Consider the following 17,942-nt stretch of genomic DNA (forward strand, 5'->3'; position numbering starts at 1 on the left):
CTTATTCCTGGTTACAATTATACTGTTAAGAAAGTATTGTCTTATACTTTTCCTAAAATGAGAATGCATCATAATCAGAAAGAAAGAAAGAAAGACAGAAAGTTTGTTAAGCAAACCCCTGTAGAAGATTTGTTTGTGATTTTCACATACAAATATTGAAGATCTTTGCTCCTTCTCAACTCTGTGGTAATATTATTTTCATAAAATACAACCAATAGTACATTAATGTTAAATCTTACTTGTGAAAAGTAATCCCCCGATTCCTATTTTCAACAGTCCGCTCATTTGAGCAGGAAAACGCTGAAAACCGGCATCTTTGTTTTCTACCTGTCAACTGTCAGTTTAGGCTGCTCGCCGGCTCCTCATCACCACTTCAAGATGGCGGCCAAATTGCTCACGTCACAGCACCCAATGCTGCGTCTACTTATAAGATGTCTATGGTTATAACGTCATTGCAAACACTGCAATATGTTGCGTCCACTGCAGTTCGCTACCTTATTCATACTTTTTGTCAAGTGATTTTTTTAAGCAGGGTTGCATGAGGTACCTACACATAACGTTATGTTAGTCAATGTATCACACAGAGTAACGTAACGTTAGTCAATGTATCATACACAGTAACGTAACGTTAGACGGCGGTCAGCAGCACCGCATATTTTAGCCACCTACAAAAAGACAAACATAGTCAAATAAAGGTCAGTTAAAATGTATACTATATTAAGAATATGTGTACATATTGCATAGGGCACTGACATCTAAAAAGTACGACTCTGTTCATTGTTATGTTCATATATTTGTTATGTTTTTCATGTGTACGCACACATCAACACACATACAGTATGAGATGAGATCAATGAGATAAGGTAAGAACAGGACAGAAACTGCTGTGGAACTAGTTACAATGCAATATGCCATGGAAATACAATGTTAACACTGTTGTGCAAATAAGTAGAGTTTCACTTGTTTTTTCAAATGTGTTTATTCTGTAAAGGAATGAGTTACATGTTTAAAATGACTGGTTAATAGTGCTATTTTGAAGTGCAATGTCACCACTATCTTTTTCCCTGCAATTTCAAATGCACTTGTTTTAATAAATAAATACAGCGTTATAAAAGCATACACAATCTGTGTAAATATATTAGTCTGTGGTTAAAACAACTTGAAAGGACTCGAAACTCAAAATGCAGGACTTGGGACTTGACTTGAGACTTTCCAGTCTTGACTTTGGACTTGACTCGGACTTGACTCGGACTTGCCTGTCTTGACTCGGGACTTGACTCGAGACTTGAGGGCAAAGACTTGAGACTTACTTGTGACTTGCAAAGCAATGACTTGGTCCCACCTCTGATACATTGTAGGATATACAATAAAGGAAAAAAACTGGGAAATAACTTAGCGAAAGAGAAAATTAGGTTAGCAGTGGAAGATATATTAGGATTGCACTCAGAACACGTAGGTTATAAAGCATTATACACATATTTAAAAACGCTGGGTTGAATAAAAGAATATAGAGTAGGGATCCACCTCGGTCCACACTCCATTTCAGTAGATGGCGGTAATGCACACCAGAAGGTTGCTTGTCAACTGCCATTCAACACAAAAGAAGAAGAAGAAGGGGAAGAAAATGGCGCTTCACTCCTTCGTCTCTGAGACAGTTCTTCTCTTGGCAGCAATTGATACAGACTAAGTTATGTTAGGTTTCTGAAACTGTATCAAGCATGTTCCTACTGCGGTTCGAAATAGTGGTATAGTATTTATACCAGTGTGACGTAACATTATCAGGTAATGAGAAGGGACCTTTATTTTGAAGGCGAGTTGCTCCCTCCTCTAGTTTCCGGTAGTCTCCACGTGACAGTCAGACCCTCACTCGTTTACACACGAGACAGATTGACGTGTTTCAGCGCTCCAAGTTTGTTGTTTCTTCCCACGAAGTGTCTTGGAAACATTGTAAGTCCTGTGTCTGTTTTATGACTGACATGAAGACGTTGTATGAATGTAGAAATAGTACTGTGCGACGATAGCTTGTTCTCCTATTTTAGCTTGTTGCTACTTAGCATGTAGCTTCTTTGCTCGCCAGCTCACTGCTCTAAGGGAGGGTGCAATGTTTGTGTCTCTCCTCCTCAGTATATCATCTATATTATCCCCTGTTGTTTGCAACCATTCTGTGACCTTATGAGCTAGGACTGGAATATAAGAACTACACTACCCAGCAGCTGTAGCCCCGGAAAGGTTGTATGTCGCCATGCCGACATATGTAAATCTTATTCATGTGTGGCTTTGAGTGTTACACGGGCTATGTGCGGCTATTTACATAAGTTAATGTTTACATGCTATTGTATGGGCTGTGTGTGTATGTGTGAAAACATGTTATGCAGCAAACATTTATGGAAATGTGGTTACTTAGTAGTGTTTATTTGACATATATTTTATGTCTCTTTATACAGTTTCACAGTTTTAGTGGGATGCGGAGGGTTTTTGGTTGCTATCAGCATCATACTTGCCAACCCTCCCGATTTTTCCGGGAGACTCCCGAATTTCAGTGACCCTCCCGAAAATCTCCCGGGGCAACCATTCTCCTCAATTTCTCCCGACTTTCACCTGGACAACATTATTAAGGGCATGCCGTGATGGCACTGCCTTTAGCGTCCTCTACAAACTGTCGACGCGTCCGCTTTTTCACCATACAATCAGCGTGCCGGCCCAGTCATATGTTGTATGCAGCTTCTGTATACACACGAAAGTGACTGCAAGACATACTTGATCAACAGCCATACAGGTCACACTGAGGGTGGCCGTATAAACAACTTTAAAACTGTTACAAATATGCGCCACACTGTGAACCCACACCAAACAAGAATGACAAACACATTTCGGGAGAACATCCGCACCGTAACACAACATAAACACAACAGAACAAATACCCAGAATCCCTTGCATCCCTAACTCTTCCGGGCTACAATATACACCCCCGCTACCACCAATCCCCCCCCCCCCCCCCCCCCCCCATCTCCCGAATTCGAAGGTCTCATGGTTGGCAAGTATGATCAGCATACTTCAGTAATCAACAATTAAAACATCTGAGAAATGGACATTAAAACAGTGTAGGTCTCACTTCGTAGGATATGTACAACAAGCGGTGTACATAGTGAGCTCAGAAAGCATAAGAACAAGTATATACATTTGATTATTTACAATCCGGGGAGGTGGGATGCGGTGGGGGGAGGGGGTTAGGCTAGGGTTGTAGCTGCCTGGAGGTGTTCTTTTAGTCCGGTTTTGAAGTAGGATAGAGATGCACTATCTTTTACACCTATTGGCAGTGCATTCCATTCCGTTGTTGATAGGAAGGAAGCGTTCGAGTATTCCTGGGAAAAGAGGGGAGACGCACATTGGAGTTGTTGTGTGGTTGAATCGCATCTTGTACAAAAAAGACAAGACAAACTAAAGAAGTTGTATGAGCCTACATTCCTGGATTATTACAGTATTGTGTGTGTGTAACCGCCATTCTCTGTGTTGATGTCCTCAGTCTTTATTTTGGTTTCCGAGGTATCTGAACATGTATTGTATGACTGCTAATGTTAAGGAAAGCAATGTCTACTGTTTACAACTTAAAGAGAGACTGCTGAAGTTTTAAAGGAGGAGTTGTTTTGTCCGGTCTGAGTTGAAAATGTCCTATAAGCTAAACCGTTCTCCCTATGTGTATTGTGTTTCATGTTTGAAGCCCAAAATCATTCCAGTATTGATTTAAAACCAGAGTGGTTATGATTTACATTATTGCACTGATTTATTGGTGAATTGATTGTATTAAAAACAAATGCATATATCTCTAAAAACATAGTCTATTTAATAGACAGGATTGCACTTAAAAGAGTGATGTTTATGTGTCTAAATGCATGATTTCTGTGAATATGTGGTTGTGATATGTTGCTCATTGATGTGTGGAAAGAAGAGTTAACCATTGTGCTTGAATTCAAACCAACAAATGGACATTGAAACTGAAACATGATGTCACTGGGGGAATGTTATTGTTTTGTATGCTGATTTTGGAAAATGTGTAATAAATCAGACCGAGATTCGGGGTAGAAAATGGCGGTTCCCTCCTTCATGAATTTTTTCCGTTTTTCTGTTTTTCAGAAGTTCACACAGAAGAGTGAAGGCAGTGGAACCCGACAAAAATCATTTGTTACTCCAGTTAATCACTTTTGAAACCCGTAACACTCAATTGGAAAAATGTGCAAATTCCAAAAAGTGAGAATGTTGATGGAGCAGCGACTAAATGTTACTGTTAAAGAAATATTTGGAGTGTTGGAAAGAACCATAGCAGAGTACGAGGAGGAACTTTCTAGGACAAAGAAGGAGAACAAACGTCTACAAGAACTACTGGATGCTCTTTTCAAACCTCAAGTTGTCCCACACAGAGCAGGTTTGTTTACATCTTTTTACCTTATCATGTAACGTAAAAGTCCATTCAAAAAGATTACACAGAATCAACAGCTTGTATATTGCTCACTAAATTATTTTATTACACTTTTGATTTGTGAATTTTATTTGACATTGTCTTCATGATGAAAACACTGTAGAAACAAGATGGTTTCTTTTAGATTTGTTTGTGTTTTATAACAGTCAGAAAAGAAAACTTCAGTCCAGAACAATTGGGAGATGACACCATTTTAAAATTAGTGATTTATCTATTTTCTATTTGTTATAAAAATCATTCTGTTGAAACCCTCTGCATGAATTTAGATATAGAAACACATTGCAAGATTATAATATACAAACCCCGTTTCCATATGAGTTGGGAAATTGTGTTAGATGTAAATATAAACTAGGGATGTCCCGATCCAGGTTTTTGCACTTCCGATCCGATACCGATATTGTTTTTGCATTTCCGATCCGATACCGATACTGACCGATACTGATACTGACCAATACTGGCCTATCCGAGCATGTATTAAAGTTTAAAGTTATTTAGCCTACTTAGTTGTCAGAATCATGTTGAAAAGGGTTTTAGTACTCTTGATAACAACTAGCTAGCTGAATTAGGGGAGTTTGAATAATACACAATGGTTGGTAACAAGAAACTGACCCGTTTATTCAAGGATAAACACAAAATAGACAAAATTATACATGACAAACAGAAATGGCATCATTGAACTAGGGCTGGGCGATATGGCCTTTTTTTAATATTGCGATATTTTAAGGCCATATTGCGATACACAATATATATCTCGATATTTTGCCTTAGCCTTGAATGAACACTTGATGCATATAATCACAGCAGTATGATGATTCTATGTGTTTTGATTGATTGATTGAGACTTTTATTAGTAGGTTGCACAGTAAAGTACATATTCCGTACAATTGACCACTAAATGGTAACACCCGAATAAGTTTTTCAACTTGTTTAAGTCGGGGTCCATTGATTCATGATACAGATATATACTATCAGATATATACTATCATCATAATACAGTCATCACACAAGATAATCACATTGAATTATTTACATTATTTATAATCCAGGGTGTGGAGGAGGGCGCCGGATGTAAGTGTCAAAAAGACAGCCAAAAGAGTTTGATATGAGAATAAATCTAAAGTTAAAATATAGGGTAGAAATGCACCCATTTGCAGGAAATGTAGTCTTGATTTTCAAAATGTTCTTTCAAGGCTTGCATGTCTACATTAAAACATTATTCTTCATACTGCATTAATATATGCTACTTTTAAACTTTCATGCAGAGAAGGAAATCACAACTAAAAAAATCACACATTTTTTCATACGGTGTTGATGTGGAAATTTTTGCCGTTTTGATGGTGTGGAGTCTGGACGTGTGGCACCGAATGGAGATAAGCGTCTCAACAGACGTCACAATATTTGAACAATGATGACGAAAACTGTTGTCTCTGTCGTGTCCGTGTGTCGAAAATTGTTATGCGCTTATTTTTTTATTTGATTTTGTGCGTGGCATAGATTTGCCGTGCGCAGAGGACGTTTGAGCAGGCGCGCACCTTAGCGGCTGCGCTAGCATCACAGCTAACGTTAGCCATGCCGCTACCTCGCTCTCTGCTGGGAGAGGACGTATACGTATGTGACGTATGACGTGACAGTATGTGACGTGTGTAAGAAGGTGCGCTTGCTGTCTGTGAGAGGGAGACACAGGAAAGAGTGAGAAGAGCCTGTCGTGTAATGCCAGCAGCTAAAAGCAACTGCGTGAGAATTGTGGATGTGTTGAAGGTGTGCTGGAAAATGCAGAACGGAAATTACGGAGCAGCAGAAAAGTGGAATGTATTATTTAAATAGGTGCGTTGGAAAACACGGACTGGATCTGGATCGGCATTTTCCCATGCCTTGCCGATACGCAATTTTTGGCAAATATCGGCAGCCGATTTGATCCAAATATCGGATCGGGACATCCCTAATATAAACGGAATACAATGATTTGCAAATCCTTTTCTACCAATATTCAATTGAATGCACTACAAAGACAAGATATTTGATGTTCAAACTCATAAACTTTATTTATTTTTTTGCAAATAATAATTAACTTAGAATTTCATGGCTGCAACATGTTACGATCCGCTGCACTGATCATAGTTTGTTTATGTTTCTCGTCACGTGTTTTCAGCACCTTGAGTTTAGTTTGTTTCTGTTGCCATGACGGCAGATTGTACGCACCTGCCTCTGGTTAGTGTTCGGGACGCGCACCTGTTGCCCGGGCACTAATCAGAGGGCTATTTAATCTTTGCTCTGGCCTCACTCTGTCTGGCTTCGTAGTTTGTTCCCGTACAACTGTTAACGACTACTTTGATTCTGCTAGCTTTTCACGCTATGCTATTTGTGCCTGCTAGCTCCCACGCTAGTCCTTTTGTTTTTGCCCTTTTGCTATTTGCACGTCTTTTGTTTGATCCCCGTACGATTTATATTTTCAATAAATCATTTTCCTACCTGCAAGCTGTGTCCGAAGCCGTCTGCATCCTTGGGAGAACCACACCCGCATCACTATGCGACCACGTCGTTTCACAACACGTGCCAAAGTATTTGGGAAAGGGCATGTTCAACACTGTGTTACATGGCCTTTCCTTTTAACAACACTCAGTAAACGTTTGGGAACTGAGGACACACATTTTTTAAGCTTCTCAGGTGGAATTCTTTCCCATTCTTCTTGCTTAAAGGGGAACATTATCACAATTTCAGAAGGGTAAAACCATCAAAAATCAGTTCCCAGTGGCTTATTTTATTTTTCGAAGTTTTTTTCAAAATGTTACCCATCACGCAATATCCCTAAAAAAAGCTTCAAAGTGCCTGATTTTAACCATCGTTATATACACCCGTCCATGTTCCTGTGACGTCACATAGTGATGCCAACTCAAACAAACATGGCGCATAGAACAGCAAGCTATAGCGACATTAGCTCGGATTCAGACTCGGATTTCAGTGGCTTAAGCGATTCAACAGATTACGCATGTATTGAAACGGATGGTTGTAGTGTGGAGGCAGGTAGCGAAAACGAAATTGAAGAAGAAACTGAAGCTATTGAGCCATATCGGTTTGAACCGTATGCAAGCGAAACCGACGAAAACGACACGACAGCCAGCGACACGGGAGAAAGCGAGGACGAATTTGGCGATCGCCTTCTAACCAACGATTGGTATGTGTTTGTTTGGCATTAAAGGAAACTAACAACTATGAACTAGGTTTACAGCATATGAAATACATTTGGCAACAACATGCACTTTGAGAGTGCAGACAGCCCAATTTTCATCAATTAATATATTCTGTAGACATACCCTCATCCGCACTCTTTTCCTGAAAGCTGATCTGTCCAGTTTTGGAGTTGATGTCAGCAGGCCAGGGAAGCTAGGGTCGATTTTCTTCTCTTGATCATCTCCGGTGGCATAAGGGACGGTGTGAGCCAAGACATCCAAGGGGTTTAGCTCGCTCGTCTGCGGGAACAAACTGCCGCCATTGCTTGCCGTCCTACCGAGGTCCTTTGTACCTTAGTTGCTCACACACTACGGCAGATTCAATGGGGGTCTGGCGGCAGATTTCTTTGACTTTATCGTTGGAAATGCATCTGCTTTGAGTGTCGCAGGATATCCACACATTCTTGCCATCTCTGTCGTAGCATAGCTTTCGTCGGTAAAGTGTGCGGAACAAACGTCCAATTTCTTGCCACTTTCGCATCTTTGGACCACTGGTGCAACTTGAATCCGTCCCTGTTCGTGTTGTTACACCCTCCGACAACACACCGACGAGGCATGATGTCTCCAAGGTACAGAAAACAGTCGAAAAAACGGAAAATAACAGAGCAGATTTGACTCGGTGTTGGTAATGTGTTTGAGAAAATGGTGGATTGCTTCCCGATGTGCCGTCACGTTGTGACGTCATCGCTTCGAGAGCGAATAATAGAAAGGCGTTTAATTCGCCAAAATTCACCCATTTAGAGTTCGGAAATCGGTTAAAAAAATATATGGTCTTTTTTCTGCAACATCAAGGTATATATTGACGCTTACAAAGGTCTGGTGATAATGTTCCCCTTTAAGTTGTTCAACAGTCCGGGGGTCTCCGTTGTGGTATTTTAGGCTTCATAATGGGCCACACATTTTCAATGGGAGACAGGTCTGGACTACATGCAGGCCAGTCTAGTACCCGCACTCTTTTATTATGAAGCCACGTCGATATAACACGTGGCTTGGCATTGTCTTGCTGAAATAAGCAGGGGCGTCCATGGTAACGTTGCTTGGATGACAACATTTGTTGCTCCAAAACCTGTATGTACCTTTCAGCATTAATGGCACCTTCACAGGTGTGTAAGTTGCCCATGTATTGGGCACTAATACACCCCCATACCATCATATATGCTGGCTTTTCAACTTTGCGCCTATAACAATCCGGATGGTTCTTTTCCTCTTTGGTTTGGAGGACACAACGTCCACAGTTTCCAAAAACAATTTGAAATGTGGACTCGTCAGACCACAGAACACTTTTCCACTTTGTATCAGTCCATCTTAGATGAGCTCAGGCCCAGCGAAGCCGACGGCGTTTCTGGGTGTTGTTGATAAACGGTTTTCGCCTTGCATAGGAGATTTTTAACTTGCACTTACAGATGTAGCGACCAACTGTAGTTACTGACAGTGAGTTTCTGAAGAGTTCCTGAGCCCATGTAGTGATATCCATTCCACACTGATGTCGCTTGTTGATGCAGTACAGCCTGAGGGATCGAAGGTCACGGGCTTAGCTGCTTACGTGCAGTGATTTTTCCAAATTCTCTGAACCCTTTGATGATATTACGGACCGTAAATGGTGAAATCCCTAAATTCCTTGCAATAGCTGGTTGAGAAAGGTTTTTCTTAAACTGTTCAACAATTTGCTCACGCATTTGTTGACAAAGTGGTGACCCTCGCCCCATCCTTGTTTGTGAATGACCGAGCATTTCATGGAAGCTGCTTTTATACCCAATCATGGCACCCAACTGTTCCCAATTTACCTGTTCACCTTTGGGATGTTCCAATTAAGTGTTTGATGAGCATTCCTCAACTTTATCAGTATTTATTGCCACCGTTCCCAAATTCTTTGTCACGTGTTGCTGGCATCAAATTCTAAAGTTAATGATTATTTGCAAAAAAAAAAATGTTTATCAGTTTGAACATCAAATATCTTGTCTTTGTAGCATATTCAAGTGAATATGGGTTGAAAATGATTTGCAAATCATTGTATTTCGTTTATATTTACATCTAACACAATTCCACAACTTATATGGAAACGGGGTTTGTATGAATTACTTTGATGTGTGTATCTTGAGCTATGTTTAAAATGAAAAAGTATATTTTGTATATTTTAAACATGACATGAGAGAAGAAGATTCTACTTTAACTCAGTTTCATACTCAGATTTATTTTTCCCACCTGCTATATATATATATATATATATATAGGGGCAGTACGGTGGAAGAGGGGTTAGTGCATCTGCCTCACAATACGAAGGTCCTGAGTAGTCTTGGGTTCAATCCCGGGCTCGGGATCTTTCTGTGTGGAGTTTGCATGTTCTCCCCGTGACTGCGTGGGTTCCCTCCGGGTACTCCGGCTTCCTCCCACTTCCAAAGACATGCACCTGGGGATAAGTTGATTGGCAACACTAAATTGGCCCTAGTGTGTGGATGTGAGTGTGCATGTTGTCTGTCTATCTGTGTTGGCCCTGCGATGAGTTGGCGACTTGTCCAGGGTGTACACCGCCTTCCGCCCGATTGTAGCTGAGATAGGCTCCAGCGCCCCCCGCGACCCCAAAAGGGAATAAGCGGTAGAAAATGGATGGATGGATATATATATATATATATATATATATATATATATATATATATATATATATATATATATATATATATATATATATATATATCATATTTTCCGCACTATAAGCCGCACCTTCAATGAATGTCATATTTCAAAACTTTGTTCACCTATAAGCCGTACCGGGTTATAAGCCGCACCTACGCTGCGCTAAAGGGAATGTCAAAAAAACAGTCCGATAGGTCAGTCAAACTTTAATAATATATTACAAACCAGCGTTCTAACAAGTGAAGTGAATTATATTTATATAGCGCTTTTTCTCTAGTGACTCAAAGCGCTTTACATAGTGAAAACCAATATCTAAGTTACATTTAAACCAGTGTGGGTGGCACTGGGAGCAGGTGGGTAAAGTGTCTTGCCCAAGGACACAACGGCAGTGACGAGGATGGCGGAAGCGGGGATCGAACTTGGAACCCTCAAGTTGCTGGCACGGCCACTCTACCAACCGAGCTATACCGCCCCAACAACAACTCTGTTCACTCCTAAAATGTAATGTGCAAATGTGCAATCACAAAAATAGTAACACTCAAAAAAGTACAGAGCAATAGCAACATCAATAACTCAACGTTGCTCGAACGTTAATGTCACACAACACACAATATAAACATTTAAAGCTCACTTTCTGAAGTTATTCCTCATCCATAAATACTTAAAATTCTTCTTCTTTGGTGTCTGAATTAAAAAGTTGGGCAAATACGTCATCCAAAATGGCCGGCTCCGTCTCGTCGAAGTCATCAGAGGCAGTGTCGCTGTTGTTGTCCAGCAGTTCCGTGAATCCTGCCTTCCGGAAAGCTCGGACCACAGTTGAGACCGATATATCCGCCCAGGCATTTACAATCCACTGGCAGATGTTGGCGTATGTCGTCCGGCGCTGTCTCCCTGTCTTAGTGAAGGTGTGTTCGCCTTCGGTCACCCATTGTTCCCACGCGCAGGTCATCTTGTTGCTTCCTCCACCTACGCACCATTGATTAATTTATATATATATATATATATATATATATATATACATATATATATATATATATATAACCTGAACCATGCCATTAAGGTTGCAAAGCGTGCTCACAGTCAGAAAGTGCAGGACTTCTTCGAGAACCCCACAAACACTAGACAAATGTGGCACGGACTAGAGATGCGCGGATAGGCAATTATTTCATCCGCAACCGCATCAGAAAGTCGTCAACCATCCGCCATCCACCCGATGTAACATTTGATCGGAACCGCACCCGCCCGTTGTTATACATCTAATATAGACGATGCAAGGCATTAGTGAGGTTATAAAGCTTTTGCCTGTTAAAGAAAGGAGACTGATCCAATGCAGTACAGACATTCGCGTGCCACGCTGTCACGACCCAGACGCACACCAGTGCGCAAACATATGGGAGCCGCGCTGAGCGCACCTCCAAGCGCGTCTCGCTGCCGGTGACGGCCGGGTATGGGCCCAACGCTCCAGCGCCATCCATTTTCAGGGCTAGTTGATTCGGCAGGTGGGTTGTTACACACTCCTTAGCGGGTTCCGACTTCCATGGCCACCGTCCTGCTGTCTATATCAACCAGGGTGAGCCCCACCCCTTTCGTGAGCGCACTGCGCGCGGAGTGACCCCTGTTACGCGCCCCCGGCAACAGGGGTGGCGGGCAGGTAAGCTGCGCGGGCGAAGCGCGCGGAGTGACCCCTGTTACGAGCCTCCGGCCACGGGGGTGGCGGACAGGTAAACTGCTTACCTGCTGCGCGTGACGCCGGCCGCGGCGAAGGCGGACGAGGCGGGGTGTCGGTGCGGTGGGCGCGGTGGTGACCCTGGACGTGCGTCGGGCCCTTCTCGCGGATCGCCTCAGCTACGGGTCCCGGTGGGGCCCTCTCGGGGGAAGGGGCCTCGGTCCCGGACCCCGGCGAGGCGTCCCTTCTCCGCTCCGTAAAAGTGTCCATCTCTTTTCTTTTTTTTTTTCTTCTGTTGTGGCATATGCAGCAGGTGCCTGCTCGTTTTTCGTATGTGGGTAACAACATTTAACTATGTATATATATTTCCGAATTGGTTTAACTGCCACCCGCCTGAATCTATTTAAAATCTAATTTTTTTTTATTTCAACCGCCCGACTCGACCCGACCCGCGGATAAAATCTAATTTTTTTTAATTTCATCCGCCCGATCCACGGATAATCCGCGGACTCCGCGGTTGTGCCCGCAAACCGCGCATCTCTAGCACGGACTATAAAGCTGCCCCCTGTCCCTGTGACAACAGTATCAGCTTCCTAGATTACCTTAATAACTACTTTGCAAGGTTTGAGGCACTTAACACCACTCCGGCGAGAAAATCCATCCATCGCCCTGATGAGCAGCCGCTCAACCTGGATATAGCGGATGTCCGGAAAACCCTGAGGAGAGTGAACCCCCGGAAAGCACCGGGACCTGATGACATTCCGGGCAAGGTGCTTAAGGGATGTGCAGACCAGCTGGCTGGGGTTCTCACAGACATCTTCAACATCTCGCTGACTCAGGCTGTGGTACCATCATGTTTTAAGACGGCCACAATCATTCCAGTGCCAAAAAAACTCACAATCTCCTCCCTCAATGATTACCGCCCCGTTGCACTCACCCCCATCATAATGAAGTGCTTCGAGAGGCTGGTAAAGGAATATATTGTCTCCAGACTTCCCCCCACATTCGACCCATACCAGTTTGCTTATCGCCCTAACCGCTCCACAGAGGACGCCATCTCCTCTGCACTCCACCTGAGCTTAGGACATCTGGAAGGAAAGGACACACACATGCGGATGTTGTTCTTGGACTTCAGCTCAGCATTCAACACCATCATCCCGCAGCACTTGGTGAGCAAACTGGCCCCCCTTGGATTCAGTACCCCCCCTATGCAACTGGCTGCTTGACTTCCTCACAGACAGACCCCAATCTGTGAGAGTGGGCAACAACACCTCCAGTGCCATCTCCCTGAGCACCCGCACCCCCCAGGGCTGCGTCCTGAGTCCGCTGCTGTTCACGTTGATGACTCATGACTGCTGCGCTACGTCCACTACTAACCCTATTGTGAAGTATGCGGACGACACAACAGTAGTGGGCCTCATCCGTGACAACAACGACATGGACTACAGGGAAGAGGTGAAACATCTGGTTGAATGGTGCAGAACCAACAACCTGGTCCTGAATGTCGACAAGACCAAGGAGATCATCGTTGACTTCAGGAAGCACCAGTCCAGCCACGCTCCACTCTTCATCGACGGCACAGCGGTGGAGATAGTAAGCAGCACCAAGTTCCTGGGGGTGCAGATAACTGACAATATAACCTGGTCCCTACACACCGGAGCTCTTGTAAAAAGAGCTCAGCAGCGCATGCACTTTTTGCGTTGGATGAAAAGAGCACAGCTGCCTCCCCCCATTCTCAGCACATTCTACAGAGGCACTATAGACAGCATATCCGTCTGGACTGGAGCCTGCAATGCCTCAGACTGGAAGTCTCTCCAGAGAGTGGTGAGGACGGCGGAAAAGATCATCAGGACTCCTCTTCCTCCTATCCAGGAAATCGCAAAAAGCTGCTGCCTGACCAGGGCTCAGAAAATCTGCAAAGACTCCTCCCACCCCCACCAAGGCCTGTTTTCACTGCTGGACTCTAGAAAGAGGTTCCGCAGCCTCCGAAGCAGAACCTCCAGGTTCTGTAACAGCTTCTTCCCTCAGGCAAAATGGATTAACTCGCTGGAATAAAAAAGACAATATAACATACATCCATAAATGTGGACGCATGTGAAAAAGTGCAATATATGTATCTGTACAGTAACCTAGTTATTTATTTATATATGCACCTTATTGATTTTTTACTCTGCACTACCATGAGCTTATGTAACGAAATTTCGTTCTTATCTGTACTGTAAAGTTCAAATTTGAATGACAATAAAAAGGAAGTCTAATATATATATATATATATATATATATATATATATATTTTTTTTTTTTTTTTTTTTTTTTTTTTATTATACTGTATGTATTCAGTAACATACTTCTTCCGGGAAGTGATGAAAAACGTTGTGGTCAATCGAGCCAAGATGGCTGTTGTGCAGCATTATGCGTGCAAACTCTCTGAGTACACAAAGGGCCTAGATCTTCCTGCGAAAAGCAGATATGAGCAAAAAATCTAACTGAAACAGAATAGATCCCTAAAGATTTGTTGAGTAATATCAAGGATTATCCGTCGGTCGCGTTCCCAGACATGTGGAACTATCTTGAGTTCCTGACGTCATTCTACACCACAAAGGAGATGAAAGCTTAAAAAAGCATGGATGGCTACAATTTTTTTGTGTGTGGCTGGGTCAAATAAAATAGTATCAAGACTCTCGCGGATAAACCAATGCATGGGTTTTGTTCGGGTAAGGTTGGATTGTATCATTCAACTTTGCGTCTTGCGAGGACGCATCCATGTAAACAAACAAGGACTAGGACCCGACAGCTTCCACCCTTGACTGCATATTCATTTAACTAACTAACTATTATTGAATCATCACCATATTTGATTTTTGTCCTGTTGTTGGTTAATAGAAGTCCACAACCATAAAAGACTTCCAGTAAGATGTTTAATAAGAGCTATAAATGATATAGATATTATAGTTTGTATGCATATATATTATTAGGCCAACCTCACATAATGTGGATCGTTGGCGTAAGAGCTGCAAACTAAAATACAGTAACGCCTCATTTGTGTTCTATGATCTGCAGACATCCAGCAGGTGTCAGCGGGGAGTCATGAAGAGATTCCCTCCAGGCAGCAGGAGTGGCACACCAGTGTGGGACAGAAAGAGCTACAGGCCCCCTCCCACATTAAAGAGGAGCAGCCCTGGGAGCAGCTTCATGATGAAGATGAAGCTCAGTCCTTACAGCTTCATCACAGTCAAAGTGAGGAGAACAGAGGGGCGGAGCTTGTAACTCAACACATCACAGAAGCTGATGGAGAGCATTGTGAAGATATAAACTCAGAACCAGATCGCATCTTTGCTCCACTGTCAGACATGGACGACATGATGTCAGACTCTTCTGATCACAGTGACGACATCCAAAAACCTTTGGAGAGTAAAAATGACTCTAAAGGTGATACGAGACATCACACTAACAAGAACCCCTTAAACTGCTCTGAATGTGGGAAATCATTTAGACAGAGTAGTCATTTTACAGAACACATGAGAATACATACTAAAGAGAAACCTTTTACTTGCTCTGTTTGTAAGAAGAGTTTCTCCAGAAAGCATCACATGACCACACACATGAGAATACATACTGGAGAGAAACCTTTTGCTTGCTCAGCTTGTGCTAAAAGATTCATCACTAAGTATGAAATGATATTACACATGAGAACACATACTGGAGAGAAACCTTTTACTTGCTCTGTTTGTAAGAAGATTTTCTCTAGAAAGCAAGCCATGACCACACACATGAGAAAACACACTGGAGAGAAACCTTTTGATTGCTCAGCTTGTGCTAAAAGATTCAACACTAAGGATGAAGTGTTATTACACATGAGAATACATACTGGAGAGAAACATTAAACCTTCTGTGTTTGTAAGAACAGTTTCACCAGAAAGCAACGCATGACCACACACATGAGAACACACACTGGAGAGAAACTGTTTGGTTATACTGTGTGTGTTAAAAGGTTCATGTATAAGTAAGCATAAGTGTGTAACAGTCATGGAAGCCGCAGGCATTTAAAAACACTTAAACAGTGATTGTGCTAAATGTACTTTAAAAACACAGCATGTTTAATATAAATGTATATTTTATGTTGTATGTAGTGCTTCTCATCTTCTAGTGTTATATGCTGTCCTGTAATTACTTTTTAAGTTGTTATTTTCTCATTGTTAAAGAGAGGACATCTCATTATTTTTATTTTTTCTTTGTGTCTCTTATAAAATCACAGATTTTTTTCCATAGCATTTTGTTGATGTCATTATACATATACTTTTAATTGTAAAATTATGAATGGATAAAATTGTTAACAAAATGTGGACTCTGGTAGATTAGCAGCATTGTTACATCATGGATGTTAACTACTGCAAAACATCAACCAAAGAAGAAAACGCAACACATCACTGAACTTTAGAGCCATCGTGAGTGGAGTTGGTTGTTTTTATTGCTGCATTTGTACTTATTTCACCACACATCTTCACTTTTAATCCCAAAATCTTCTTCAAATATATTGTTGTAGGCTTCTAAGATTGATGTTTCTGATGTGTTTAGTCTGTGGAAAGGGTTGTTGTGCCTTGTGGATCCAATTGTTCACTTGCACATATACATCATCATCATCATCATCATACGTCAACGGTCTGCTACTGGACAAAACCTTAGCATTAATGTTTTAATATAGGTGTGACCTCATTATTCCTTGATAATAAGACTAAAAAATACAGATTTAAGCACTGTATTAGAGTGCCTCTTGTAGTAACTCCAACTTGCCACAATGTGAGAAGTGGGGGCGATCATCAGCAGATGCATGTTGCTATCATTTTTTATCAGCGAGGAAGACAGCATTTGTGTTTACTTTTTGTCGGATGCAAGTTTTAATGCTCTGCTGAATAAATAAATCACTATGGCTGCCAATATGGAGGATTATATATATATTTAAGATCAAATAGTTCTCTTAACAGGTAGAAAAATGACACCACAATAAAAGTGAAACAGCAGCAGGACTCAGTAAATAGTTTATTAATTTACTAATTAACTAACTCTAAATAGTAACATGACAGTGGATATTTCACAAGAGTTCACCGAAAAGTGGAAAATGGGAATGCTACATAAAATGCTTAAAATAGACTGATACTGATACTGTGTAATCATTTATTTGTCCTAAAATATTTTTGGGATAGAAATTGATGTCCCCCCCAATGTTAAACTCATTTCTACGCTCACTGTGTGAAGACTGGAGGTTAATGTACTAATAAACTAAAAATATTTACCAAAAATTATGTCATACTTGCCAACCTTGGGACCTCCGATTTCGGGAGGTGGGGGACGTGGTTGGGGGTATGGTTAAGAGTGGAGGAGTATATTTACAGCTAGAATTCACCAAGTTTCCTATATATATATATATATATCCTCTCTGAGCTGTCACCTTAACGTGGTAGAGGAGTTTGCGTGTCCCAATGATCCTAGGAGCTATGTTGTCCGGGGGCTTTATGCCCCCTGGTAGGGTCTCCCAAGACAAACTGGTCCTAGGTGAGGGATCAGACAAAGAGCAGCTCGAAGACCTCTATGAAGAAAACGAACAAGGAACCCAGATTTCCCTTGCCCGGACGCGGGTCACCGGGGCCCCCCTCTGGAGCCAGACCCCCCCTCTGGAGCCAGGCCCGGAGGTGGGGCACGATGGCGAGCGCCTGGTGGCCGGGCCTGTCCCCATGGGGACAGGCCCGGCCCGGGCACAGCTCGAAGAGGCAACGTGGGTCCCCCCTCCAATGGGCTCACCACCCATAGCAGGGGTCATAGAGGTCGGGTGCGATGTGAGCTGGGCGGAAGCCGAGGGCAGGGCACTTGGCGGTCCGATCCTCGGCTACAGAAGCTAGCTCTTGGGACGTGGAACGTCACCTCGCTGGGGGGGAAGGAGCCTGAGCTA

General features: G+C 42.4%; 1 protein-coding gene across 1 annotated transcript; it reads left to right on the forward strand.

Annotated features, from left to right (window-relative positions):
* The first annotated feature begins 1,674 nt into the window (after window positions 1-1,674).
* Window positions 1,675-17,589, forward strand: LOC133617653 (uncharacterized). Its single transcript, XM_061977763.2, has 3 exons — window positions 1,675-1,947; window positions 4,132-4,420; window positions 15,059-17,589. The coding sequence occupies exons 2-3, from the start codon at window positions 4,228-4,230 to the stop codon at window positions 15,880-15,882; spliced, it is 1,017 nt and encodes a 338-aa protein (XP_061833747.1). The 5' UTR covers window positions 1,675-1,947; window positions 4,132-4,227; the 3' UTR covers window positions 15,883-17,589.
* Window positions 17,590-17,942: the final 353 nt, after the last annotated feature.

This window comes from Nerophis lumbriciformis, linkage group LG18 (genome assembly GCF_033978685.3).
Source record: "Nerophis lumbriciformis linkage group LG18, RoL_Nlum_v2.1, whole genome shotgun sequence".
Lineage (NCBI taxonomy): Eukaryota > Metazoa > Chordata > Actinopteri > Syngnathiformes > Syngnathidae > Nerophis > Nerophis lumbriciformis.